Here is a 27,094-nt window from a genome sequence, read left to right as displayed (position 1 = left end):
AGACACACAACGCTCAAGAGGGATCCGCTAATGTTGGGAGCGTTAGTTGGGAGCATATACGAACTCGCAATCTCTCTCGAACACTACTAGTTCGCTTGCTAGCTATCGAGATAGGGTTCCCTTCCTTAACTCATGGGAGGAAGAAAATAGAAAACATTAGCCGAGGAAGGTCCGAGAAATGGCGATCATGTCTACTTCCCTCGCATCTCAACTGTCTGGCTCCAAATGCGCAATCTCCTCTTGTCCGCAGTTCTCCGGATTGCGTCGCTCCGGCTTGAGCTTGAAGTTGGATCAGTCGCACACTTTCTCAACCACCCAATCCTTCTTTGAGCATGTCAATTCTCATCTTCGTCTCTCCGATGGTCGACGAGGTTGCAGAGGTGTCATTACAATGGCCGGTTCTGGGAAGGTGGATATCTGTGCGTGTGTGTTTTGCTTTCATTTCTCCACTTCAAGTTATTGTAAAAACTTATGCTTCATATGTGTATTTATGTTTGTCTGTTGAGATTTTCTGCAAACTTTTGTTGGATGATGGTGTATGATTATAGACTTGGAGGAGCTGAGTTAGTTTTCTAGGACTAGATGACATCTATGATGGAGCACATCTGTATTAGATGGGGATTGTTCTCTTTAAGTGGATGTGGATGGATTATGCGGCTTGTCTTTCACTTTTAACTTGCTTGCTATTTTTCCTTTTTTCCTTCTTGCTTTCCTGAATTTTCCTTTCCTCAAATTTTAGACTTTAGTGGGTTCTCGTACTATTGCAGTAATATAGAAATAATTTGGTTACAAGGTTATTTCTTTTTTCATCTAATCCGGTTTGTTTTTCTTAAATCGATGGGGACTTCTAGTCTGAAATTTCTATTTGGAGGAGCCGGATTGAATAATTAGTCAGCATGGGAAGAAATAGGAAGACTTCAGGATTCTTATAAGGTCATAAAGTTCTGATTCACAGACTTCACAACATAGAGAGAGGAGATTGCATCCTCTCCCTTTGCAGTTGTTGAACATTATAGACTGCATATTTGTATGTTGATCAGTTTAATGTTCTGTTTTATGAAGCTCAATACATACAATGCATTATAGAATGTGCATTTCTCTCTTGATTGATTGTGGGGTTTTTGTTTTATGAAGAGAAGTCTGGGTAATTTAGTTATAGTAATGATCAGCCAAGTCTGTCGACCTTTCTACAAAAAAAAAAAAAAAAAAAAAAAAGAAAAACCGACCAACCAAGGGAAACTGGTTCAGTTAGCATGCATTTGAGGCTCTAAGTCAAGTTAAATGAAATATTGTCATGGTGGGACATACAATCTTTACTTAATGAAACAGAAACCAAAAGAAGTAAGTCAAGTTGTAGTATCAACTACCAAGTGTTGAAGATATATTGGTAAACATGTACAATCTAAGTGTGGTGGGACATTTTAATATTGGTAAACATATGCTCTAGATGGTAGGACATTTTAATACTGGGACCAATCAGGAGTGTGACCCTCAAAAAGACAGAGCCGTCCTTTTAGAAGACTGAAAATCTCATGGACTTTAGTTTCATGAACTTGACTTTTCATGAGATTCCAATGATGCAATTGCTTAGGTATTTGATATTAGGAAAGCTTTGGAGGCTTTCTTACATCTAATATATTCAGGATAGGACCACATTAGGAAGCATTTTGTTCTCTGTACCCCTTTTCTTAAGGCTGCAACTTGGGTCGGGTTGGCCCGAACCCAACCTGAAAAAGTTGGGTTGGGTTGGGCCGGCGTGATGCTCGGGTTAGGGTTAGGGTTGAAACTTATGAACTCGACTTTACTTCAGGTTGGGTTAGGGTTGCCTGAGGAACCCAACTCTGTGGTACATATCATATATAAATATATGTTATATATATGATATATCATACATTGATTTGTTTTGATGCATGATAGTTGTATAGCCCCCACCACACACTATCATTTATTTCTTTTAAGATAATCACTTCACTTAATCCTAATTGGAAATACTAAAACCTTAATAACAGATTTTGTGTTTTTTGAATATTTTATTCTTTATCTTCTCTCTGTTGTTTGCCACCCATAGCTTGCTGCCCATAAAAGATCTATTATAAGTCATAACTCATAATAAACATATCATATATAAATATATGTTATATATATGATATATCATACATTGATTTGTTTAGATGCATGATAGTTGTATAGCCCCCACCACATACTATCATTTATTTCTTTTAAGATAATCACTTCACTTAATCCTAATTGGAAATACTAAAACCTTAATAACAGATTTAGTGTTTTTTTGAATAATTTATTCTTTATCTTCTCTCCGTTGTTTGGCACCCATAGCTTGCTGCCCATAAAAGATCTATTATAAGTCATAACTCATAATAAACTATAGTTATTCTCATTTCAAACATCTTTTTTTCTAAATTTTGTGCTTAAAGAACCAATAAAAACATCAACAAACAAATATTAATAAAATATAGGATTAATATATGTAGTGAAACTTGAGTTAAGATATGAGATTAAGAAGTTCGTACGAGATTTTAAGGGATGGGAAGAAGGTTGGGTTGGGCCCAACCTGAGCCTAGCCCATCCCAAAGTTGACTTTGGGTTGGGTTGGTTTGAATTAAGGTTGAAGGAATTTAGTTAGGGTTCTGGTTAGGGTTGGGTAGGTCAGGTTGAAGGTCGGGTTGGGTTAGGGTTGGCGGTGCAACTTGGGCGGGCCCAACCCGAGCCCGAACCGGCCCAAGCCAGAATTTTACACGGGCTGGATTTGGATTTTCGGTCCTTGGGCTGGGCTCGGGCCTAGTTCGTAGGTAACCCGAGCCCGACCCAATTATATACATTTATACATATATGTGTATATATGTAAATGTTGCATACATATTTACAATATATATATATATATATATATATATATATATATACATATACATACATACATATTTGTATATATAACATTTGTATAGATATTTTGCATACATATTTATATACATACATAACTATATGTATATATATTTGCATAAATACATTTATATATGTATAATTTTAGAGTGGGTTCATTGACCAACCCGAGCCCGGGCCCGGGCCCGAGCCCAACCCGAGTGCATCAAATTACAGGGTGGGCTGGGCTTGGGTTGGGAAAATCGGGCTTGACCTTGGGCTTGGGCCTTAAACCCAAATTGTAGGGTCGGGCCTGGGTTGACCATAAATCCGACCCAACCCGCCCGACTTGCATCCCTTGCCTCAACTCGACCTAACCCAGTCTGACTTGCAGCCCTACCTTTTCTCCTATTTCTGGATGGGTAACAGGTAAGTGGTCAGAATGCTGAATGTGTGATTTGGTCTAGGGGTGTCAGTAGACAGCTTTGCTTGGGTTAGAGGTGGGATCCTGTTTGGGTAACATATCATTGGGTCTTGGAAGGGGTGGACCGTGGACTGGATATGGCCCTTTTGCATTTTCTTGCACAAAGTGGCTGCTCTCAGAATTAAAGCCATGTTCTCATGCTTGTTAGCCTGGGATTTTATCGTTCCATCATGGATCAGCCCTTAACAACCTATGATTTACTAATGCTATACAAAATGCAAAAGCCATGTTCTCATTTGGAGCTCTATATTATTGTTTTATTTTTGGGTTCCTGAGTGTTGCAGATTGTACTTTATGTCTTCCAGCACCTGATCTTTCACTTTTCTTGTCATTGCAGTTTTTCGTTGGTGGGAACTGGAAGTGTGTAAGTGTCTGCTATGACTTGCATGATATTCTCATTGTTTTGTCCTTATCTTGCTATTATATTGTTATTCGTCTAGTCTTAATGATCCTACCTGCTTTCAAGACCTTACTCAGTTATGTTTTGTTTGTTTGTTTGTTTTTTTTTTCTTTTTTTTTTTAAATAGAATGAAAGAGCTGCAAATAATCATCATTTACTTGATATTCTACTCTTGTAGTGGAATTTATTTAGTTAACAGCCTATATGGTGGGTGGATGGAGAGCGTGTTCAAGTGAGTCATTACTGATGAGACTCCCCCAGAACAAAACAAAGTGAATATATTAGATGGATGTGATCTAATTTCTTTTTGTAAATGTAAATGAATTGGAGTATTTTTTTGTCAATATGATGAGTATCCTTCACTAAATTTTCAGGGAAATGTTAAAACGGAAAATGCAATTAAGTAGAATACAAATACAAAATAATAAAGGATTGACATGTGAACAGGAGAGATTAGATAACCAATGCAATGAAGGCATCCACATGATCTGAATGGGTTTGTAAATGGCACGATAACACTTGGATCACTTTCTCAAGGGTCTAGCATTCTTGATTCCAGCATCTTGCTGACATTCTTTGGTCTTGTTTTATCCAATTCCAAGTCACCAAGTGTTCAGAAGCTTCAGCAGTTTATACTTTGTGTTCTTATTGTATCGATTAGAGTCTGAATTTGATGTAGTAGAAGATCAGCAGTTTATAATAAAGGATTGACATGTGAACAGGAGAGATTAGATAACCAATGCAATGAAGGCATCCACATGATCTGAATGGGTTTGTAAATGGCACGATAACACTTGGATCACTTTCTCAAGGGTCTAGCATTCTTGATTCCAGCATCTTGCTGACATTCTTTGGTCTTGTTTTATCCAATTCCAAGTCACCAAGTGTTCAGAAGCTTCAGCAGTTTATACTTTGTGTTCTTATTGTATCGATTAGAGTCTGAATTTGATGTAATAGAAGATCAGCAAGTTGAACAGCAGATTTGATGTGTAGTGAAAATTTCAAACCAGATCCAGAATAGATCTATGAAAGCCGGGGGGGATTCAAAGAAGAGATAAAATAGCCTAGGAGTTATGCTTGCACTTCTCTAGGAGTTGGCACCTAGAGGAGTCTGCACCATCAAGAATGTTAATTCAAACCAAATAAGAAGCAAATATTGCTCAAAAATCTATAATCCATTGATTGAATTATCATAGCCCTCAATGTGATGCCTAGTCGATAAGGTGCTCATGGAGGCTCGCCTTGCTTAATTGCTAAGATATTTTTCACATGGTGCTATTGGATACTTTTATATTCTTAAATATTTGACATCATAATAATAAAATATACATTATTAAACTAAACCATTCAGTTTAAGTTAAAATACTAGTTTATTTTTATAATTTTTTTCATTTGTTAAGGTTCAATCAACATGTATACTGCCTTGAATCATCAAATACTTCAGAACTTTATCTGATAAGCATGGAAGTGCTCAAAATTTTATCCAATTAACACATGGAGCACAATTCATCATCATCTTCGATCAGTAACTGAATTTTCGTTAAAAGATAAAAATATAGAGAGCACAAAGTACAAAGAGCAGGCAGAGATAAAACCCCTTATCTCCACATCACTACATCTCTAGTTTACAAGATAACCCGAAACATTTGATTACTCCCAACTTCTTGTTTTACTAAGGAATCAGCCATGCTGTTGGCCACCCTATGCATCCATTGAACTTTTACAACTATGCCCCTAGTCAACCATTTAAACCTTTTCAATTCATTTGTGTACATCCGTAAATCACTTCCTGTTTTTTTTTTGAGGAGAGGTAAAGTATAATTTCATTATATAAAAAGGGTCCCTCTACAGCTAGTGGCTGTACAAGAGGAAAGTACAAAACCAAACATTGTTCCTGAAATCATTTGCCAAATGACTTTCCCTCTCTTGCTTTGAGCCCCTGGAGGTGCCACCCTTTCAAAAAGTATTTTACCAATGTTGGGCAAGAACTATTGAAAGCAAATAGTGTACACTTTCAACCAGATGTTATAAGAGAAGTTTCAGTGCAATAACATGTTATTCATTGATTCTTCCAGCCCTGTTATAGAGTACACATTCTGCTGAATCAATCCCTACACCTCTAGATAATAGATTATCCTTAGTAAGGGTCCTATTTAAGTAGGTATACCAGATAGAAAAGCTACCTTTGAGAAGATGTATTTGTACCAGATTATACCCTTATGGTACTCCTGCTCTTATTCCTGAATTAACTTGTTATAAAAGGATCTTATAGTAAACTGCCTAGATTTCTCTTCCAACCACAATCTTTTGTCTTCTCTGCTAGGATCAATGTACATATTATAGAGCTTCTGAAGCAATCCTGTGAAAGGTTCCATCTCCCAATCATTTAAAGCTCTTCTGAAAATGGTATTTCATACTCTTCGCTTCTGTGAATCTCCTTCAGTTATCTTGTTATGCACATTCGTATCCTCACTTTCTGAATTCATTCCATAACTGCCTTTACTTCAGCTTTCAATGAATCTCCAACGCTAATCAATCCTGAGTATAACGCTACCACATGTCCCAACTCATTTTTCAATATGCCTTCAATACATTTGATATATGTGGGGCTAGGACATTTTTCTCTTCTTTTACCCTTTATTTTCTTTTATTCTTTTCTTAGGACAAAAATAGAAGCCCAACCCTTATATGTTTTGAATTTCTTTTCTACTTCCTTTTTTTTTCTGAATACGTTGATTTTCTATGTTTCAAATGAAGCTTATACATTTTTTTATGAAGATTTTTTGATGAATAATAATAAGTTTATTGATCCAGAAGCAAATTAGAGTGAGTTCATACATCACCCCAACGAGAGGCGCGAGCTACAACCCCTCCTTGAAACTTACAAGCAAACTAGGAAAGAAAAACAAGAATCACAACTGAGCCCAAAATAATTCTTCCCTTTTTACCCCTTGCTTAGCTAACACATCTGACAAGGTATTTGCTGATCTCCCCACCCACTGTACAGTGACCAACATATTCCTTGTCAACCAACTAAATTTTTTCATTTCATTCTTGTATCGCCACATAGCCTCTTCAGAATTTTTCAACCAACCCACCACCACTTTGGAATCCCCCTTGATTATTAGGTATTGTACCCCCGGCTGGTTTGCAAATTGGACCCCTTGTACACCAGCTAAAAGTTCTGCCCTGATGGAATTCCCAATTCCCAAGGGACCTGAGTAGAGCAACAAAGTCTCTCCCTTCTCATTTCTCAACGCACCCCCCACTCCGGATAATCCTGGATTACCCATGCTGCTTCCATCAAAGTTCAACTTTATTTAGCCTTCGGGTGGAGGAGACCAGCTTGTAATTGATTTGTCCTTTAGAGATGAACACCTTGCTACTGTTGACCAATTTCTCCAAATGTCATTAAAGGAGAATTGATGAAAGATTTCCAAGGTCTTCAACCAATGTATTGCCCTGTTTAACACACAGTCTTTCAAATCTTGGCTGTTCCTTTCCTTATCTTGAAAAATTCTGAAATTCCTTTCTTCCCAAAGAGTCCAAGTCAAGGCAGCACGAGCACATCTCCACATAATTCCCCCTATTTTTGTAGGCCAATAAAAGGTAGAATGGTTGAAGAGCATGTGAACTTCTGTTGGTAGACTCCAACTACCCCCAAACAATGAAAGTAGCCAAGCCTAAAGATCTGCAGAAAATGGACAAGATACTAATAGATGGTAGCAATCCTCACTGTGAGTTCTACAGAGGATACACCAATTAGGAGAAATACAGAGAAAAGGTCTTCTCTTTTGTAGGTTGTCTAAAGTGTTTACTTTCCCATGGAAAACTTCCCAACAAAAAGCCATAATTTTTGGGGGAACTGGCCTACACCAAATTTCTTTTGACGGAAAGGGTTGGTGAGTAGAAAGTTGAGAGATGGATTTGAAGAAAGAAGCACAAGTGAAGGTTCCATTGGGTCTAGGAGTCCAAACCCTCTTATCTGGCTTGGAGGGATCCAAACAAACCTGATTAAGACAATCAAGCAAAATAGAAAGAGACTCAATTTCAACATCCCTAAGTCCTCTACGAAACCCAAAATCCCAAGTAGGATCTAAGGGTGTTCCCAAAGGTGAGACAAATTTTGAGACCACCTTTTTTTTGTACAAAGAAATAGAAAAAAGCGAAGGGAACAAATCCTTTAACGGTGAGTCTCCTACCCAAATATCCTCCCAAAAAAGGATAGAGTTGCCAGAACAAACTTCATACCTGATAAAATTGAGGAATTGAGGAAGGGTGTTGTGAATAGCCTTTCAAGGTGCTGCTAGGTTAGCTTGCCTCGATACACCAACATCCCATCCATTCTCTGACCTCCCATGAATGCTTCTCACCACCTCATGCCACAATCTCTCTCTTTCCAAAGGCCATCTCCACAACCATTTCCCTAACAGAGCTTGATTCTTTCTAGTTACCCTCCCAAATCCCAAACCCCCCTCTTCTTTACTTCTGCACACAATTTCCCAATTAACCAAGTGATCATTTTTTTCTTGTCCCGGCTCCCATAAAAAGTCTCTCATCAATTTCTTCAGTTTCCTAGCTTCCCTAACTGGTATCCTAAAGACAGACATATAATAGGTAGGTAAGTTAGCCAAGGTAGCTCTTATTAGGGTAATTCTCCCTCCTAAAGAGATATAGTTCCTCTTCCATGAGACTAATTTCTTCTCAAACTTTTCTAACACTGGGGTCCAAAATCTACTCTCCCTAGATTTGCCCCTAAAGGAAGTCCTAAATATGACATAGGCCAAGCAAAGGTGGAACACTCAAGACACTCCGCAATAGCCTCGACCTCCCCTACCTCCAAATTTATACCTGCTATACAGCTCTTTTCCAGATTTATTCTCAAATTAGAGACACTTTCAAATCCTTTTATTAGCTCCTTTAGGTTTGCTACCTTTTCACTAAGAACTCCTTCACAAAAAATCATTAGGTCGTCTGCAAACTGAAGGTGGGTGATAGGGACTTGGTGTCTTCCTATTCACCAACCCCTAATGGCATCTTCGCTGTCAGCCTTAGTAATGATCCTACTAATCACATCAGCTACTAAGGTAAAAAGGAAGGGTGAAAGTGGATCCCCTTGCCTGACACCCCTGCAAGCTGGAAAAAAGTCCCTCACCGTATCATTTACCAGAATAGAGTAGTGACAAGTACTGATAGACCCAAAGATCCAACTACACCACTTGTCCCCAAATCCACCATTTCGCATAATCTCTAATAGAAATTCCCAGTCCACCAAATCATAGGCCTTTTCAAGATCCAATTTACAAATGAATCCTTTCTTACTAGACCTTTTCATTTCCTCCACACACTCATTCGCAATTAAGATCTGATCTATTATTTGTCGCCCTTGAATGAAAGCCCCATGGGTTTCACTAATGATGGGAGGGAGGACTGTTTTGATCCTCAATGAGAGCACTTTAGCCAGAATTTTATAGATGCTTGTCACCAGACTAATAGGCCTATAATCTTTTGGGTGGTTGGCATCATTCTTCTTAGGTATCAAAGCCAAAAAGGTGGCATTAATTCCAGGGCTTATAGTGTGATTGTCTACAAATTCCTTAAAGACTTCAACTAGATCCTCTTTCAACACCTCCCAACAGTCTTGATAAAAACCCATTGTAAAGCCATCTGGACCCAGAGCCTTGGATCTATCCATTAGAAAGACAACTTTCTTAATCTCTTCTTCCTCGAAATCCCTTTCCAGCCACCTTGCCACTCCTTCATCAATTCTTGGCCAATCCACCCTTTCCATGTCTGTTCTCTCACTCAAAGGCCTTCTATAAATCGATTTGAAGTGGTCCACAAATTTTCTGGCTATGTCATCCTGGTTGGTAATCACCTCCTCTCCTATCTCTAGCTTGGTCACAAAATTCTTTCTTCGTCTCCCATTTGCCAAATCATGGAAGAATCTAGTGTTCCCATCGCCTTCCTTAATCCACTTGTGTCTAGATTTTTGTCTCCAACTGATTTCTTCCCTCAATAACACTTCTTCCAAATCCTTTTTTAATTGTCTCCTTAACACTCTGTCCTCCTCGGTCAGCCCATTGTGAGATTCCTTTACATCCAAATTCTCTATTCGAGAGATTAGGCCCAATTTTTGCTCCTCAATTCTACCAAACTGATCTCTATTCCACTCTTTTATTTTGGCTCTCAACCTTTTTAATTTCTTATGGAACTTGATTCCCTTCCATCTTACCCCCCTCTCCTCCTCGCCCCACCACTCCACTTTTTTCACAAAATCTGGATGGGACAGTGATCGGAGGTGACCCTGGGTAACGCCCTAGCAACCAAGTTTTCCAAACTATTCTCCCAGGCAAGGTTAAATGAGAATCTATCCAACTTCGAGCACAAAGGGCTTTCTTGAAGGTTGGACCAAGTGTAACTGGCTTGCAACAGAGGTATTTCCTTCAGTTCACAATCTTCAATAAAACCATTAAATTTCCTCATGCTTGTTGAGATTACCTGTTGGGGATTACTGGTTTCATCAGAGAATCTAATGACGTTAAAATCCCCGCCCAGGCACCAAGGACCATCCCATAGCCCCTTGATTGCATATAGTTCCTCCCACATCTCATTCCTCTCTCTATAGGAATTAGGGCCATAAACATTGGTTAAGACCCATACACACCCATTTTCTACATTCTTGCACTTAATGGAAACTGAGAATCTGCCTATCAATTCTTCCGCTACTTCCACCACATCCTCCCTCCACAGTGTTACAATCCCCCCCGAGGCTCCTCAAGAAGGAAACGAGCTCCAACCTAAACCTCTAGACCTCCAAAAACTCCTCATCCATCTCCCATCTAATTCCATCAGTTTGGATTCTTGTAACAGCACAATATCAGGTTTTTCCCTTTGGAGTAGGTCTTTGATCGCCCTTCTCTTCCTTGCACTCCCTAACCCTCTTATATTCCAGCTAATAATTTTCATCGAGACAAAATAGCAAAGGAACCCAATAAGAGGCCATATTCTCCTCATTTTAGGCCCTTCCTCCTATCCCCTCTACCACTGAATTCTAAATCCCCCTCAATGTCTGAAATTAGCCTTTCCACTTCAGATCTTTTTTTCTTATTTGTTCCTCTTTTCCCCCCCTTCCCAATACAACCATCATCCTTTTTCTTTCCTCCATCCTTTCCAGCCAATGTTTGAGAAAGAATTTTACCCTACTCACACTTATTTTGGCTACAACATCTTTCTACAAGTCCTTCCTTTTTCTTTTGTTCCTCCATCATTGTACATATCAACTCCCAAATTCTATCCGCCTCCCCCTTACTACTTCCTTCCAACACCCTCTCTCCTCCTTCCACTATCACCCTCTCTCTTGCATTAGAACCTCTTGGATGGGAAGCTGGGATATCCGTTACAGGCATAGCAAACAAGTCAGTGCCTAAAACAGAATTGACACCCATACCTGATAGAACGAGGGTAGGACTAGAAACACTGGAAATGACTTGCTGACAGGCGGCAAATGGTTTTAAAGCCTTTCCCCTTTTTGGACAAGGTTGTGAAGTAGACATGGTAAAAGAATCACTTCCTGACGACCTACCCACTTGGAAAACCTTTCTTTATGTTTCCGACATTGGAATACCCGCATCCATCCTCACGGCCGATTCTTGTCCCGATCCACCAACATCCTGTAATTCATTAGACTCAGGGTCAGCTCCCTCGACGAAGGGAGGAGGAGTTTTCACAGCTTTAGAACCAATTTCTTCACCATTTCTAGTCTTCCCGCCACCTGCCTCTTCAGTCTCTTCCTCTAAAAACAACAGCTCTGTATGCAAGCTTTCTATTTCAAGAAAATCATTGTTGCTTTTCGGAGACAGACTTCCCAGACTTAGCGTTTCGTCTCTACCAGAGTCGTTATTGCTGTTTTGTTCACTCAACCAATCTTCAAGCCTTGTACTGTTCTCATTACTTGGCTTCAGGTATCTCGGGTTGCGCCTATCTGGTGAGAGACGGTTCGCCAAGTTGGATGGGACCCACTGTAGAGAGCCTCGAGACTGAGAGTCTTGAGATTTTTTTGCGCCTGATCTGTTTGATCGAGAGGAGGAGTTCGGGGTTGAAGAAGATAGATGCTTTATCTTGTCTATCATCTCATCCCTCCTCCCAGTCACGTGCTTACTTAACGTGTCTCTCGACCCATCTGTCTTGTAATTGGCATCGGGTTCAAGACTATAGGAGCCCAACTTTAAGGCCTTTACTTGAGATGCCTTCTCCGGCCCACCATAAAAGGGATCCACTCGATTGGGCCCTTCTTTTCGTCCCACGTGACCACTTAAAGAGTCACACTCCCTGTTTTAATGGTCGAACCAGCAACCTTCCCTGTCAGAGGTTGCTGGTTCAGCCCTCTCCCTTTCGACACTAGAAAATTTTTGTCTGTTTCCCCTAACACCACCTGCGCAAAGGATCTACCATTTGTCATAACCTTTTCTTGCTTTCTCCAGGTTTGACCTTCCAATTCCCCAAAGCTTTTTGGCTTCCCAGAATTTGTTGGCCCTTCTTAGTGAAGCATCCCTTCCCATTTGAATTACCCAATCTCACAAGTCCACGTAGTGCTTCTTCTTCCTCCTTCTCCCCTCCTACCATACGAGCCTCCTTCCACAGCCTTGCTTCAATGGAGGAAGCTAACCACACAGAGACAAAGCTCCCCTCTGTTCGTGCCTCTACCTTTTGTGGAATTTCTTCTGGCTTCACACCACTTAGCAGGATTGCTACTGAATAGAGGTCGCCCTAGAAAGCACCTTTCAAGATTCCTCCACACAACACAGCTATAGACTCTGCTATTTCTTGTTTCCATAGATGGAATGGCAAGCCTATTACGCGCACCACCACACCATCTTCGACAAAAAAATCCTTGGAGTTGGATGTTGGATTCCATTTGAAGACTGTGAATGATCCGAACTCAGCCTGAACATTGATAGCTGATATTTCCAAATCATTCTCTATTGGATCTAGGATGGCTTTACAGTTATCGAAGGGGGTTACTACGAAAACACTCTTCAACTTCAACTTGGTTGCCAGTAAGTCAGCTACCCTCCTCCAATCATTTACCTTTTCCTTGGCTTGTATCACAAGCTTACTATCCCATTCCTCTCTCTCTAGACCTCCCACCATTCTGCAATGGCCTTTTGTTTTTGCCATGACCACTGGCCCTTGTTCTACCCTGTTGTTGCTGAGATATGCCTTCTCCTCCCTTATGGAGGCTTTTTTCTCATTTGCTACTCTTTGACTAAGAAATCTTTGAGCAACTAGTCAACTTCTCCCCAACCTTGGTTCTGTTTTCCTGCTGGTAGACACACCAGTTGCCTTTGTCCCTTACCAAAAAATTCAGCCAAAGCTATGAAGAACCCCTTTCTATTCCTCTTACATTCAACAACATATCTTCTCCCTTCTAGTGTACTAAAATCCTGCCAGTTTATCTGCTTACCTTTTGAACAGGCTCCAGCTATGAACTCTCTTAGCCACTCGATCACTTCTAATCCTTCCAGCAATATTGTACCCTTTTTCGCTTCCCTTACCTTCAGGCTTACCTTCCCCTTGATTCTCATCTCTTCGAACAAGAGATTTTTTGCTTCTATCTTCAAGGATCTCCTCCACTGACCTACCTGCACGAACTCCATTTTCCTTCTATATGGTCCAAGGACTTTGTTGTAATCAAAATAGCGCTTAGCGCAGAAGATCCATGAGATTGGATTTAAACTTCCAAACTTCAATTGTGACAAATGTACTTTTTTATGAAGATTATAGACAATTAATAGCGAAAGATGGTTCTACTTGCTATGGAACCTAAGGAAACACCCTAGGATTCATGGTTTTTAATAAAAAAATCCATTGCCTAGGCAACTAGGAGATAATTAATAGTGGAAGATGGGTTTTACTCAATAAAAAAAAAACATCACCTAGCCTCACCTTGATGCCTTGAAAACCATGCCTTTAGGGTCCATTGCCTTGCTTTGACAACCAAGGAATACAAAGGTAGTCTAACACGTGAAACAATGAGTTTGCATGCACACAAAACTTTGTTTTGACCTTCTAATAAAACGTGGCATGCTATCAATCAAATGAAAAACCAAATCACCCAGTGAGTGCTTGCTTGAGTGATTTGGTTTTGATGTGTTCGCACGGTCACGACACTTACTTGTGATCCCCTAATAAATATAGATGTGCTATTAATCAAACAAAAACCAAATTATCTGGTGAGTGCATCTTGTTGTTGCTACCCCAAATGGCACACTAATGACTTGTTAGCATATGACAAAAATAGAGTTTGCCTCTAGTACTTTTTTGTGACAATTTAGAAATGTTAATATTGCCTAACATGTTCAACAATTAATTCAAATGACCATGACACTTTTATGCAACTCTCCAATAAAACACAAACATGCTATCAACCAAATCACCCAGTGAACGCATGCCTGGGTGATTTTGTTTCATTGAGTTCACATTGTCACAACACTTTCTTGCAACCCTACAATGAAACACAAAAATGTTAACACTCAAATGAAAAATCATATTACCTAGTGAGTGCATGCCTTTTTCCTACCCTATGATACAAAAACAAGCCGCTGACATATGAAAAAATAGAAACTACCTCTAAGGTTTACTACTTTACTATGACAATCAAGAATTGCCCAGGTAGTCTAATATGTGTTGTGATGTATTCACATGGTCACAATACTTTCTTGTGACTCTCCGGTAAAACACTAATCTGTTATTGGTCAAAAGAAAAACCAACTCACCTAGTGAGTGCATGCTTGAGTGATTTAATTCTGATGAGCTCACGTGAACATAACACTTTCTTGTGACCCTTCAATAAGTCATGACCATGCTAATAACCAAATTTAAAACAAAATCACCTTGTGAGTGCATGGCTTGGTGATTTGGTTTTGATTGGTTCACATGGTGACAACACTTTCTTGTGACCCCCCAATAATATTTTTTTTGATCAATAGCTTTGAAAGAATTTCATTAATTAGAAAACTTTAGGATACAACAAGAAGTTGTGAAAGAAGTCAGCTTAGAAAGTTGACCCAGGACAGAATTACAAATGTGCCCAAAACATGTGTTTTTTGAACCCCTTGCTTTGCTAAGCTATCTGCCAAATTGTTGGCAGATCTCCTAACCCATCCCACCTGGATTGACATGTTTCTTGACATCCATTTAAATCTTCAGAAATCATTCTTCAACTGCCATGTCACCCCTCCCCTTTCTTCAACCATTTTATCACAGTTTTTAAGTCTCCCTCGATGATCAGTCTATTAATATCCAATTCTTTAGCCTTCTCAACCCCATATGCTGCAGCTAGAAATTCTGCCCTTGCCACATCACCCTCTTCCACAGGACTGGAGTACAGAGCAATAATGAGTCCATTTTCATCTCTAATGCCCCTCCAATGCCTGAAGGGCCTGGGTTACCCACACAACTCCCATCAAAGTTCAGCTTCTTCCAACCATCTGTTGGAGGAGACCAAGCCTCAAAAAACCGTTGTCTCGTAGATGATGAGGCAGCAATAAGTCCCCAAACCCTAAAAAAGTCTTCGACCTTAAAAGCTGAAAACAGCTTCAAGTTTTTTATCCAATGTGCCATCCTCAATGTTATTGTTTCAACTAAAGCTTCCTTGCATTTTTCTTTACCTTCAAATATTCTATCATTTCTTTCCTCCCAAACGGTCCAAAGAATTGTTGCTCTAGTACACCTCCATAGAATCCTATCCCTCCTTTTCATGCCACTGATACCATTAGGGCTGAATAAACCTTCCACCTTGTCAGGAGAGGACCATCTGCACCCAAAAGGGGAAGTAAACCAAATGGTCCAAATAAAACAGACAAAAGGACAAGATATTAGAAGGTGGAAAGCAGTCTCACCACTCAACTTACACAGGACACACCAGTTAGGGGACAAGCACCAATTTGGTCTTTTCCTTTGAAGTACATCAAAGGTATTAATACAACCATGAAATACTTTCCAACAAAAAGCACTATTTTGGGGGGGGGGGGGGAGTAGGAGGGCACCAAATTTCTTTGACTGGGAAAGGAAGAGAAGATCGTGTGGCAACCAATGAATGTAGAAGGGATTTACAAGAAAACGACCCGTCAGAATTAGGACCCCGAATCCTAGAATTTGACCCACCTTCCCCCAAGAATACTGAATTCAGCAATCCTAACAGCTTAGACACTGCAAGAATCTCAGACTCTCTAAGGTTCCTGTTAAATCCAAAGTTCCAATTCAATCCTGGAATGTGAGATGGTTGACTTAGAAAATCTGAAATGGGCTTACCCTTGGACCTGGACAGATCACAAAGAGGAGGAAATTTCTCACCCAAAGGAGTATCCCCAATCCACACATCCTCCCAAAATCTGATTTTACTACCAGAAGATAAGTCGTACCTGATATGATTTAGGAAATGTAGGGAGAACATCATGGATGGCCTTCTAGGGAGCAGCCAAGGTAGCCTTACGGAGATATCCAGCATCCCATCCGTTGCTGGACATGCCATGAATGCTTGCAACCACTTTGTGTCATAATTTCTCATTTTCATTTGGAAACCTCCAAAGCCATTTGCAAAGCAAAGCCTGATTCTTCAGTCTAACATTACCTATTTCCAAACCCCCTTCCACCTTTAATAATACACAAACGTTCTATCGTTCAAATGAAATACCATATCATCCAATGAGCGCATGCTTGTTCTTTAACACTTTATTTGTTGCTTTTGGCACCTAATCATGAGTTCATGACCTATATCCAAAGCTTGTGCTGACATCTATGTTTCATGCATAGTCTCTAACTTTTTATTTCTCTTCATTTTTGAATAATTTCATCAATGTTTTAAAAACCAACCCGAAAGCCGAACCATTTTTGCCTCTGGGTCGCGGGTCACTAGTTTGACCAGGAGGGTCGAACGGAACAGTTCAGACTATTCCACGTCATCATATATATATGTATGTATTAAGTATATATTTATATACATATGTATAAATGTGTATGCATATATATTTTATTAATAAATAATGTATAAATATTAGATATGTTATATGTATTTTTAAATTTAATTTATATTTTTTAACTCAGTTTTTATTTTTTTATTTATAAAAAATATTCAAAATTGCAATTTGAGGATAAATATATATATATATTTTTGTGAAAATAGCGGGGCAAGGTGCCTACAGCTCCTTGGGATGCATAGATCTTGAAAAGTTACCCAAAATCCAAAAAAAAAAACGCTAATCGGACATCGGAGTGCAAAGTTACGACCTTCGAAAGTTTGCATACATTGAGTGTGCAACCCGCGACCCGGTGACCGGGTCAAATGGATCAACGATTGAACTGGCCGGGTTGAACGGTTCTTGACCATCTGATGGGTCTTGACTGAACCGGACCCAAGATCTTGGCCTGGTGACGTTCAAACGGTTCGACCGGCCGGGTCAACGACGGGCTGAAAACACTGAGTTTTATTTATATCTGGCTTTTTATTTCATAGCTTCCCGAAGTTTGTTGGTTGCCTCTGAACTAATTTTTGATAACTTAACATTGCATTTACCAAGTTCTGCTATGTTTTTGTTAAACTGGTCTTACCTTTTGTAGTTGACTTACCATTTCTGTTTTGTTTTTTTTTTTAATTTTTTAATTTTTATTTTTAGAATGGAACAAAGGAATCTATCAGCAAACTTGTTTCTGACTTAAATGGTGCTGAATTGGAGGCTGATGTTGGTGAGATAATTATATTCTGCTAAATTACTTTTACCATTTTTGAATTGTTTTTTTAGATCCAGCAAAATTCTTATGTCTTCTCTTTTCCTCTATGCTTTGGAAATATTATACCTTTGATGCTTAGAAAGGAAAAAATATCTTTGACTTATAAGAGTATTTTGAAAGCATTCCTTAAGTGTTAAGCTTGTTGGCCTTTTAATTTGTTGCATCAAAATTTGGCTCTTAATTGAGCCTTTATTCTGAAATAATAGTTGAGATAATAATTATTTTATATTTTCTACTTAAAAGGTGACAAGTCTTGTATATTTTCTTACTCATTTTTTCTCTTTTCTTTCTCTGGATGATGCAGATGTTGTTGTAGCACCTCCCTTCATATACATTGACCAGGTAAAGAACTCTTTAACAGATCGGATTGAGATATCTGCTCAAAATTCTTGGGTTGGAAAAGGTGGAGCTTTTACAGGGGAAATCAGGTTGTCTTCTTCTCCTGGTTGAATATGTATAAGTGGTTCAGAATTTCTAGTTTTTCTCTGTTTTAGCTCTGAACAATTTAAGCTATCACCTAGCAGTTTAACATGTCAGTACTTCTATCTTTTCTGTAACCAATCAAAGTTCTGATTTGGCTTGTTGGAAACTATTTCTGTAAATGTGTGGATCCTTGTTGTGAAAATACAAAGTTGCATGAAGACTATATCGGGACTTTTAAATGCCAAAATCTGGTTGCTGCAGTGAGGCAGAAGAAATTGGGATGTTGCTCCCTCTCCTCTTTTCTTTTCTTCCTGGAGATTGTAGTTCATGGAAATGGATGGAACATTTTTTTTTTTGAAAAACATTTAGAAGTTCTGGCTTCTTTCTATCATTTTGTGCAAAGCAGCAATCTACATAGGACATCCCACTCTCACAACAAGAAATAAAAAAAGGAAATTTATCCAATCTTTTGATTATGTTCTTTGTTTTTGTTATTGTTTTGGCTATTTTCCTTGGGATTATGTTGTTATCCTTTAATGATCAATGTACCCTATGAACAGAAAAATTAGATGATGTTCTTTAAGCATCAACTTATAAAGAGCTGACAAATAAATTTAATGAAATTGGAAACTTATAATTATTTTTCATTTACAGTGTGGAACAATTGAAGGATATAGGCTGCAATTGGGTAATTCTTGGGCATTCTGAGCGGAGACATATCATTGGTGAGGATGATCAGGTATGGGTTCCCAACACCCTCTTGAAATCTTTTCATTAAACACTAAATAGTTCTTGCTCTGTAAGTGAATCTACATTTTCAAATCAATTTTCTGAATGACAATATAAAATTTGAACTTGACTAACATCCTGCCACCAGTTTATAGGAAAGAAAGCTGCATATTCTCTAAGCCAGAATCTTAAGGTTATAGCATGCATTGGTGAAAAACTAGAAGAACGGGAAGCTGGGAAAACTTTTGATGTCTGTTTCCAACAGATGAAGGCATTTGCAGGCAAGTCTTTGCAGTATATCTTTCCTGCAGTTGCGCACTTTTTATTTTATTTTTAAATTCAGGTATGTTCATGAGATGCAGAGAATGTGCCTAGTTGGGAGGATGTAGTTATTGCATATGAGCCTGTATGGGCCATTGGCACCGGTAAAGTAGCCACCCCCCAGCAGGCCCAAGAAGTACATGTAGCTGTTCGTGACTGGCTAAAAAAGAATGTCTCAGAAGAAGTTGCTTCCAAAACACGCATTATTTATGGAGGTATTCCATTTCCAACTGCAACTTTGTTCATTTTGATTTATGGATACCATAAAATTGGTGAGGTTTTATGTACAGCATTCTTGGTATATTGTAAGTCTGGCATGTGAAATTGTCAAATATCTGATAATTGATGGAACTTTTTTTTTTTTTTTTTGCAACAGAAGACACATGATTCTGGATATTTTTTTTGGGTTTTCAAAATCATAAGAAAAGTGTAAAACATGTAAAGAAAGCCAGAATCTATATGTTGCACTTTCTAAAGAGGTCATAATTTGACTGGTCACCCTTTTCATTGCTAATAAGATATAATATTTGCTATTATTCCGTCTGGAGTAATGTTGTTGGGTTTTAAAGAGAAGGCAGCATCGACTGGAAATCTTTTCTTATTTAATAATGTAAATGTCTTTTAACCTTTTTATGAGCTTTCAAGTGTTATTATGTCATTTGTGACCTCTTCCAAAAGTATTCATTTGTGGCCCTCCAATGCATGCTGTTTGTTCAAGTAGTTCTCCCATCTTGCATGTGTATTATGCTTTTTGGTATGAGCTTCCAGGTTGAGTATCAGGCATTTTGATTAAGCCTCACTTCAAAGTGAACCTCAAGGCATAATCCTTGTACACCTTTCAAGTCATTGTATCAAGGTAGTGCTCATTGTTAAATAAAGCTGGTGTTAAAATTTTGAAATACATGTCTTTACTTATCTCATGTACTCCTCTTGCTTTTAACAAATGCAGTCACTCTTCTCTTGAAAAATTTGAAATACTTGTCATTACTCGTGGAAGAAAAATTCAGTAAATTCTCTTTTCTTTTGGTTAGAACAAAGACACGTGTTAACCCTTACATCAATGCCAATATTGGACTTTAATACATTATTTTAGCAGTGTGGCGAGTGAAGCACTGAGGGTCATAGTTTCATTGTTTTTTGATCCTTCAATGATGGTTTGGTACCTCTTCTGTGATTTTTTATCAATCTGTGACCAATGTGGTATAATCTTCTCTCCTTTGATATGTGCAGTAGGAGAATGGTTAATTGGTTGGAGATATTTCATGTTCCTTTTCATGCAATGTAAAAGAGAGATGCAATATAATCATTGGATGCTCTATTCTTTTCATTCTTGCATGCATTGGAGGGAATTTTAGGAAATTTATTGCTTCAAGGGTAGTGTGATAAATACATTGTTATGTAACCTAGGCCATAGAGCTAGTCAAATGCATCCAGACAAGAGACTAGGCGTAGGGGTGCAAGTCGGGCTGGGTTAGGTTGGGTTGATGCCAACTCTAACCCAACCCCAGTTGTTGAGCCCTCAACCCTACCCAACCTGACAGGTTGGCCTTTTTTTTAAACTTTATCTTCCTAAAATACCCTTATTTGTTAGACTTGAGATTAGCATATGAAGGTTCTTGAATTTTAGGATTATTATATGTACAAGGGCTGTGGTGCTTTAGGAGTACCATATTTTATATTGCACTTGAAAGTTTTTGCCTTGAAACTTAAAATTGTTGATATATATATATATATATATATATATATATGCATGTATTCATGGATGCAACCATACATGCATAATACATATTTATATAATATCTATACATACAAATAAGTCAGGTCCACATTTTTCAACCCTAACCCTGACTCAAACTTCAACCCAGTCCAACCCAATCCGACTGTTTTGGGTTGGCTTCAGGCTAACCTGGCCCAAGTTGCATCCCTAACTAGGGGTGTGTGTGGGTGTATGGGTATATGTGCATTTGTTTGTGTGTATACATGCATCTAGATATTGAAAATGTAAGTTTCTAAATCCCACATATATTTATAACTTAAATTATGTATCATTAAGTGTGTTAACTTTCTATATCCAATATATGTTTATTACTTATATTATTAATGTTACATATAATTACCGATACTATACACGGGGTCACCTTAATGTTTTAAGAGGTCCCAAGCCCATTTTATGGGGCATTCCTTGCCTGAACTTAGGTTGTTTATCCGGCTTCTTGCTATATTTGCTAATGACACAATATTCTAACCAATTAAGGTAATAAACTTTTTGAAACATTTTATTTCTTTTAGAATTTAGATTTGCATATCTTTTTTTTCTGTTGACTTTTCCTTTCTTTTCTTTTTCAAAAGTGATAGCCTAACTTTGTTCAGGCATGCGCCTCATTTGGGCCTTGTACCTTAGGCTATAGGAACCCTTTCCACTTTAGTTACACTTTCTTGCTTTTAAGACATTGGATCATATAGATAATCATTTTCTCTCATCCTTGTAGTGCCAGGTGTCACCAGGCTTTTCTAAAAGCACTTTTATACCTTTGTTTTTATCTCAGTTTGTTACTTAGTTGTTTAGGATGTGAAGCAAAGCATAGAGTATTATTTCTCAATATTTTGTCAAATTTAGACCGTGTACATGTTTGTTGGTTTCTAAGTTGTTTTGTAGTGATCTTTGCTTAGTTGTGCTTTGGGGAGGTTTGAGTCAACTATTGATGTAGTTTGGAGTGTGGTCCTTCTGGGTAGGGAGCTTTTACCCTGTACATTCTTTCTTTCTTTATCTATATAATTATACCTTACCTCTTTGAATATATACTGTGTACATATTTAAAAGTTTCCATGCCATTAAAGATAAAATGTCCCTGCACTAGTAGTGGTACACATATACAATAAGCATGTACTGTTATGTACAGGCTTTGGAGAGTCCTATTTGATTATTTGGCAGATGTCAGTATGTTCCCTTTGTGTGTGTTTGTGTGTTTCTCATTTCAATTACTGTTTGTATACTCTCATATACCTCTTAACTATTGATGTGATATCATAACTTAAGTCTAGATGATTAACAGTCGTGGTATTAAATGTTACTCGACTCTTGTTGCCTTTCATGGGCTTTTCAATGAAACTAGGTATCACGGCCTTGATAACAGTATTGTGGTTCCCAAAATTGCAAGTGATATTCTTTGTTCAATAATTTTAATTTCTTGGTTTTTTTATTGCTGTCTGATGCTTATCAATAATCACAGCCTGAATGCTCTGGTTCTAATTTTGGATGGCTCTCTAAATTCTTGATTTCATCATGAACTTGACTCCATTTGCAGGATCTGTAAATGGGAGCAACTGTGCAGAGCTTGCAAAACAAGAAGATATTGATGGATTTCTTGTTGGCGGTGCTTCCCTAAAGGTACTCCTCTAATTTGTGACAGAAAGTACTTTGAAATGCTTATTGATGATGCAATAAGGTGAGCTTATTATTATTATTTTGGAATGAATATAAGATGAAGGTATCACAGCAGGCATGACTTACCTTGATGTTTGTACCTTCAACATACATGAAAACAAGGAAGAGGGGATGTTTTGTGGATGGTTTTGCATATGGGCTCCATTTGGCAGACTTTCTTGACCAGAACCAGTCAAGTGGGATGATTTGAATCATCTCTCCATCTCATTCATCTGGATGCCAAGGAATAAATGTCCAGGAAATTCTATCCATCTCTTTTTTTTTTATTTTTTTTTTTATCAATAACAGTAAACAGTAATTTTATTAGAAAAGAGATGGAAATTACAACCAGAATGGAAGGGTAAAAAGTCTTAACCCTCCCTGTCAAAACTGAAAAAACATATTACAAGATATAGCCCAAAAGAAATTTGTTCTTCCCACCCCCTGTTTAGCCAAAGTGTTTGCCATAGAGTTAGCACTCCTCTTGGCCCATTGAACCCTTGTAAGCATGTTCTGAGTTAGCTGATTAATTTTCTTTCTTTCATTTGAGAACTTCCACAGGCTGGATTCTTCCTTCTGCAACCATCTAACAGTCAGCCGAGAGTCACCTTCCACCAGCAAATTGTTAATATTGAATTGCTTAGCTCTTTTAATTCCTTCTAGAGCTGCCAGGATTTCAGCTCTCAGTGAATCCCTCCAACCTATAGGTCCTGAGAACATAGCAATAATTCGACCTTCTTCGTCCCTGAAAATACCACCTATGCCTGAAGGGCCTGGATTTCCTTCGCTGCTACCATCAAAGTTCAATTTGATGAAACCCAAATCTGGTGGAGTCCAAACTGGTCTAAGAGCAATAGACATGGGGGCTGACCGAGCCACTTCTTCCCAATTTCTTATAATGTCTCCTACTGAATAGGCTTCAAAGAGCTTCAAAGACTTGACCCAATGGGCCACCATAACATATATAAGTTCTATGATGGCTTCCTTGCTTTTTTCTTTTTCATGAAATAATATTTGATTTCTTTCCTCCCAGACCGTCCAACAAACAGCAGCTCTAACACATCTCCACAAGATTTTACCTATTTTTTTTAGACCCCTCACTGATGTGGAATTAAACAAGCTTTGCACACTTGAAGGGGAGGGCCACTTGCAACCAAATAGAGAAAAAAAACCAACACCAGGTATCTGAAACAAAAGGGCAAGAAACTAACAAGTGATAACAGCTTTCACCATTCTTCTTACATAAGATGCACTAATGCGGGGATAAACACCAATTAGGCCTTTTCTTTTGAAGTAGGTCACAAGTGCTACACTTTTTTAGGATAGCTTCCCAGCAAAAAACACCTACCCTAGGAGGAATTGGGCTACCCCAAACTTTCCGAACTAGAAAAGGAGATCCAGGTATTGGACTAGGTTGTGTTAATGCTTTGAAAAAAGAGGAACAAGAAAAGATACCCGAAGGAACAAGAGACCAAACCCTAGAGTCCACACTGGAGGGTTCAAGAACTACTTTGTCCAAGATCTTAAGCAAATTCGAAATGGGTTCCAATTCAGAATCTCTAAGATCCCTTCTAAAATCTAAATTCCAACCAATAGTAGAAGTAGTAGACAAGGTAGCAAATGTTGCTACTGGTTCATTTTTAAACTTTGACAGAGCAAACAAAGAGGGAAATTGCTCTTTCAAGGGAATATCTCCCACCCAAGTATGTTCCCAAAAGTTCACAGACAAGCCAGAGCTAAGATCATACCTGATGAAGGGAAGAAATGATTGAAGGATGGCATGGATCGACTTCCACGGAGAAGCTCTTGAAGCCCTAGATGATAGTCCTGAATCCCAACCAATTGTCTCTTGCCCATGAATACTTAGGATTATTTTAGCCCACAGGTTCTCCCTTTCTTTGGACCACTTCCATAACCATTTTCCTAAAAGAGCTTGATTCTTCTTCTGCAGATTTCCCAACCCCAGTCCCTCTTCACTTTTGGATCTTGTAACTAGATCCCACCCAACTCTATGGTCCATTTTCTCCTCCCCTGGTTCCCATAAGAAGTTCCTCATTAGTTTTTCCAACACCCTACAGATTCCTTCAGGAATTCTGAACACAGATAGGAAATAGATTGGAAGGTTTGCCAATGTTGACTTAATCAAGGTTATCCTTCCCCCCCAAAGACAGGTGGTTCTTCCAAGAAGCTAACCTTTTAGTGAATCTATTAATCACCGGATTCCAAAAGCTCATTTTTTTCTAGGATTATCCCCTAATGGAAGCCCTAGATATTTTAGTGGCCATTGAGCTACACAACCTAAACCTTGGGCCCTTTCCTCCACCTCTCCAGCACTCGTATTAATACCAATCACACAGCTCTTGCCATTGTTTACTTTTAGGTTGGTCATTTGTTCTAACACCTTAACTACCTTCAGGTTGCTAACCCATCTAATCTCATCTCCACCACAAAACAAAATTGTGTCATCTGCAAATTGTAGGTGAGTGACCGCAATCCTATCCCTCCCAACTCTCCAACCACTAATCAAACTTCTTGAATCAGCCCTCTCAATAAACCTCCCAAACACTTCAGCAATTAGGGTAAAGAGGATCTCCTTGCCTAATACCCTGAACAGCTGGAAAATGATCCACCACATTGCTGTTCACTAAAACAGAATAATGGCAAGTCCTGATACACCCTTTTATCCACTTACATCTTCTCTGCCCAAATCCAAAGGACTCTAAAACTTCCAACAATAGAGACCAATCAACCGTATCATATGCCTTCTCTAGATCCAACTTACACACCAGCCCTTTCTCTCCTCTATTTTTATAATCTTCCACACTTTCATTTGCAATTAAGATTTGGTCCACAATTTGTCTATCCATCTCTTGTTTCAATTTTGTATTACCATATAGATTGATACAAGAGATGGAAAGAACTACCACACATGCACACATAAACACGTAAGAACTAGCATATGGAAATGTGAATTATATAATAAGGGTATTAATTTTGTTATTGTCATAATGTCATCACATCATTTGAATTTTCATTACTGCAGGGTCCTGAGTTTGCTACTATCATCAATTCTGTCACATTCAAGAAGGTGGCTGCTTGATTCTTTTTGATGGAGTCTGTGCAGATAAGGTCAATTAAAGGCCAAATAAAGGCTATTCAAGGTAGCAATGTAATGTATCCAAACTATGAGCGTTTCTATTTGAGTGGGGTGTTGATCAGAGCCCAGTTTTCCCATCCCATTGAGAACGAATGCTTATTTTTGTTGAACTTGGTACTCTTGTTTCTGGTTGAAATTAAATTAATAAAATTATGTTAGTGCAATCCGTCCGTTTTCTTAGTGAAAAACTAATATCAGCCAACACAGATCCCATTGACTTTAAGGAAGAGTCAGTAGATGACAGTAAATCACGGTCGTTGAAACCAATTTATAATGTGTTTCATACCAATTCTTGTAGGGCTAATAGGTTGAAGTTGGCCTCTTACAAAATCTTGGAGAGATGAGTTCAAATTCTCTTTTAGAAGAGATGAGTTCAAATTCTCTTTTAGAAGATGGTTTAGTGAGGTGCACTTGCACATTGCATTCCGCAGTGGTCTTTTAAGACAATCGGTTTTGGAGAAGAAATGTCATAGTTTAAGCAATTTGCTTTGGTGAAGTTCTCCTAAACAATAATAACAATGGATGGAATGCTAGTGAATTTTTGAAAAGCCATTTTAAGTGTAATATTTTTTTAGCATAATTTTAAGCGTAATTGGGTAGAAGAAGTTGAATACAAAGAGGACCTAACGGGCACATGCTTTAGTTGAATCCATTAAAAGGGAGAGAGAGAGAGAGAGAGAGAGAGAGAGAGAGAGAGATTCAACTTCATACAACACGTCCGCGGCCATTAAAAGTGCATCAGCAATGCCCTCAAAATGCAGCAAGCATACAACAGATTAATCTGCACGTGTCCCAGCAAAGCTGGATAACAGCTTCAGCCTCCTCACATTCATCCAATTTATTCCTTCACCAAATCACCACCACCGCCATGCTTATAGGGGTTTAGCGATAAAAGCTCAATCAACACAATTCAGTGAATTCCCAAACGGTCCCTAATTTTATCGGAAAGTCAACTTTTCGTGGCTTTTGCGATAGTGGCTTTCCTGCAGGTCCACCTTGCAGCGCCAGAAGCCGTTGCGTCAGCGTGAAATCCCTCACGACAGATGTTGAGTGTAGTTCGTTAGTGCCGCTGACAAGACATATTCATACATGCTTGATGCATCCAACGAATTGGGATATGTTACTCAGAGCGCACCTCATACCGACATCACAGCCACAGGAACATCTCCTATCAATAATAAATACAAATATACGGCCAGAATACGCTTTGTGAGGTGCATTATGTGAGAAGCAGATCCAAACTCCAACAATAGAGTTCTGGTAGTCTCCGCTCAGTTGCCGTATATCTCAATGTCAATGCTCAACCGAAACAGGATTCAGTCAGCAAAGTTCATTAGAACAACAGTCATTATAGCCTTGTATTGGGAATATCTCTCAATACCAACGCCCAACCAAAACAGGATTCAGTTGGAGCAAAGTCTATTCGAACAGTCATCGTAGCCTTGCATTGGGAATATCTTCCCATGAATTTAAGCAAAGAAGTACGGTGAT

The 27,094-nt window shown here is 38.7% G+C and overlaps 1 protein-coding gene across 1 annotated transcript; it reads left to right on the top strand.

Moving 5' to 3' along the window:
• LOC148850467 (triosephosphate isomerase, chloroplastic-like) lies at positions 1–25,767 on the top strand. Its single transcript, XM_088946987.1, has 9 exons — positions 1–409; positions 3,696–3,722; positions 17,435–17,504; positions 17,854–17,977; positions 18,627–18,711; positions 18,850–18,982; positions 19,064–19,237; positions 22,328–22,410; positions 25,490–25,767. The coding sequence occupies exons 1-9, from the start codon at positions 179–181 to the stop codon at positions 25,544–25,546; spliced, it is 984 nt and encodes a 327-aa protein (XP_088803113.1). The 5' UTR covers positions 1–178; the 3' UTR covers positions 25,547–25,767.
• The last annotated feature ends 1,327 nt before the right edge of the window (positions 25,768–27,094 follow it).

This window comes from Nelumbo lutea, chromosome 5 (genome assembly GCF_056320005.1).
Source record: "Nelumbo lutea isolate HS-2025 chromosome 5, American lotus-T2T, whole genome shotgun sequence".
Classification (NCBI taxonomy): domain Eukaryota; kingdom Viridiplantae; phylum Streptophyta; class Magnoliopsida; order Proteales; family Nelumbonaceae; genus Nelumbo; species Nelumbo lutea.
This window is presented reverse-complemented; position numbering and strand designations above follow the sequence as displayed.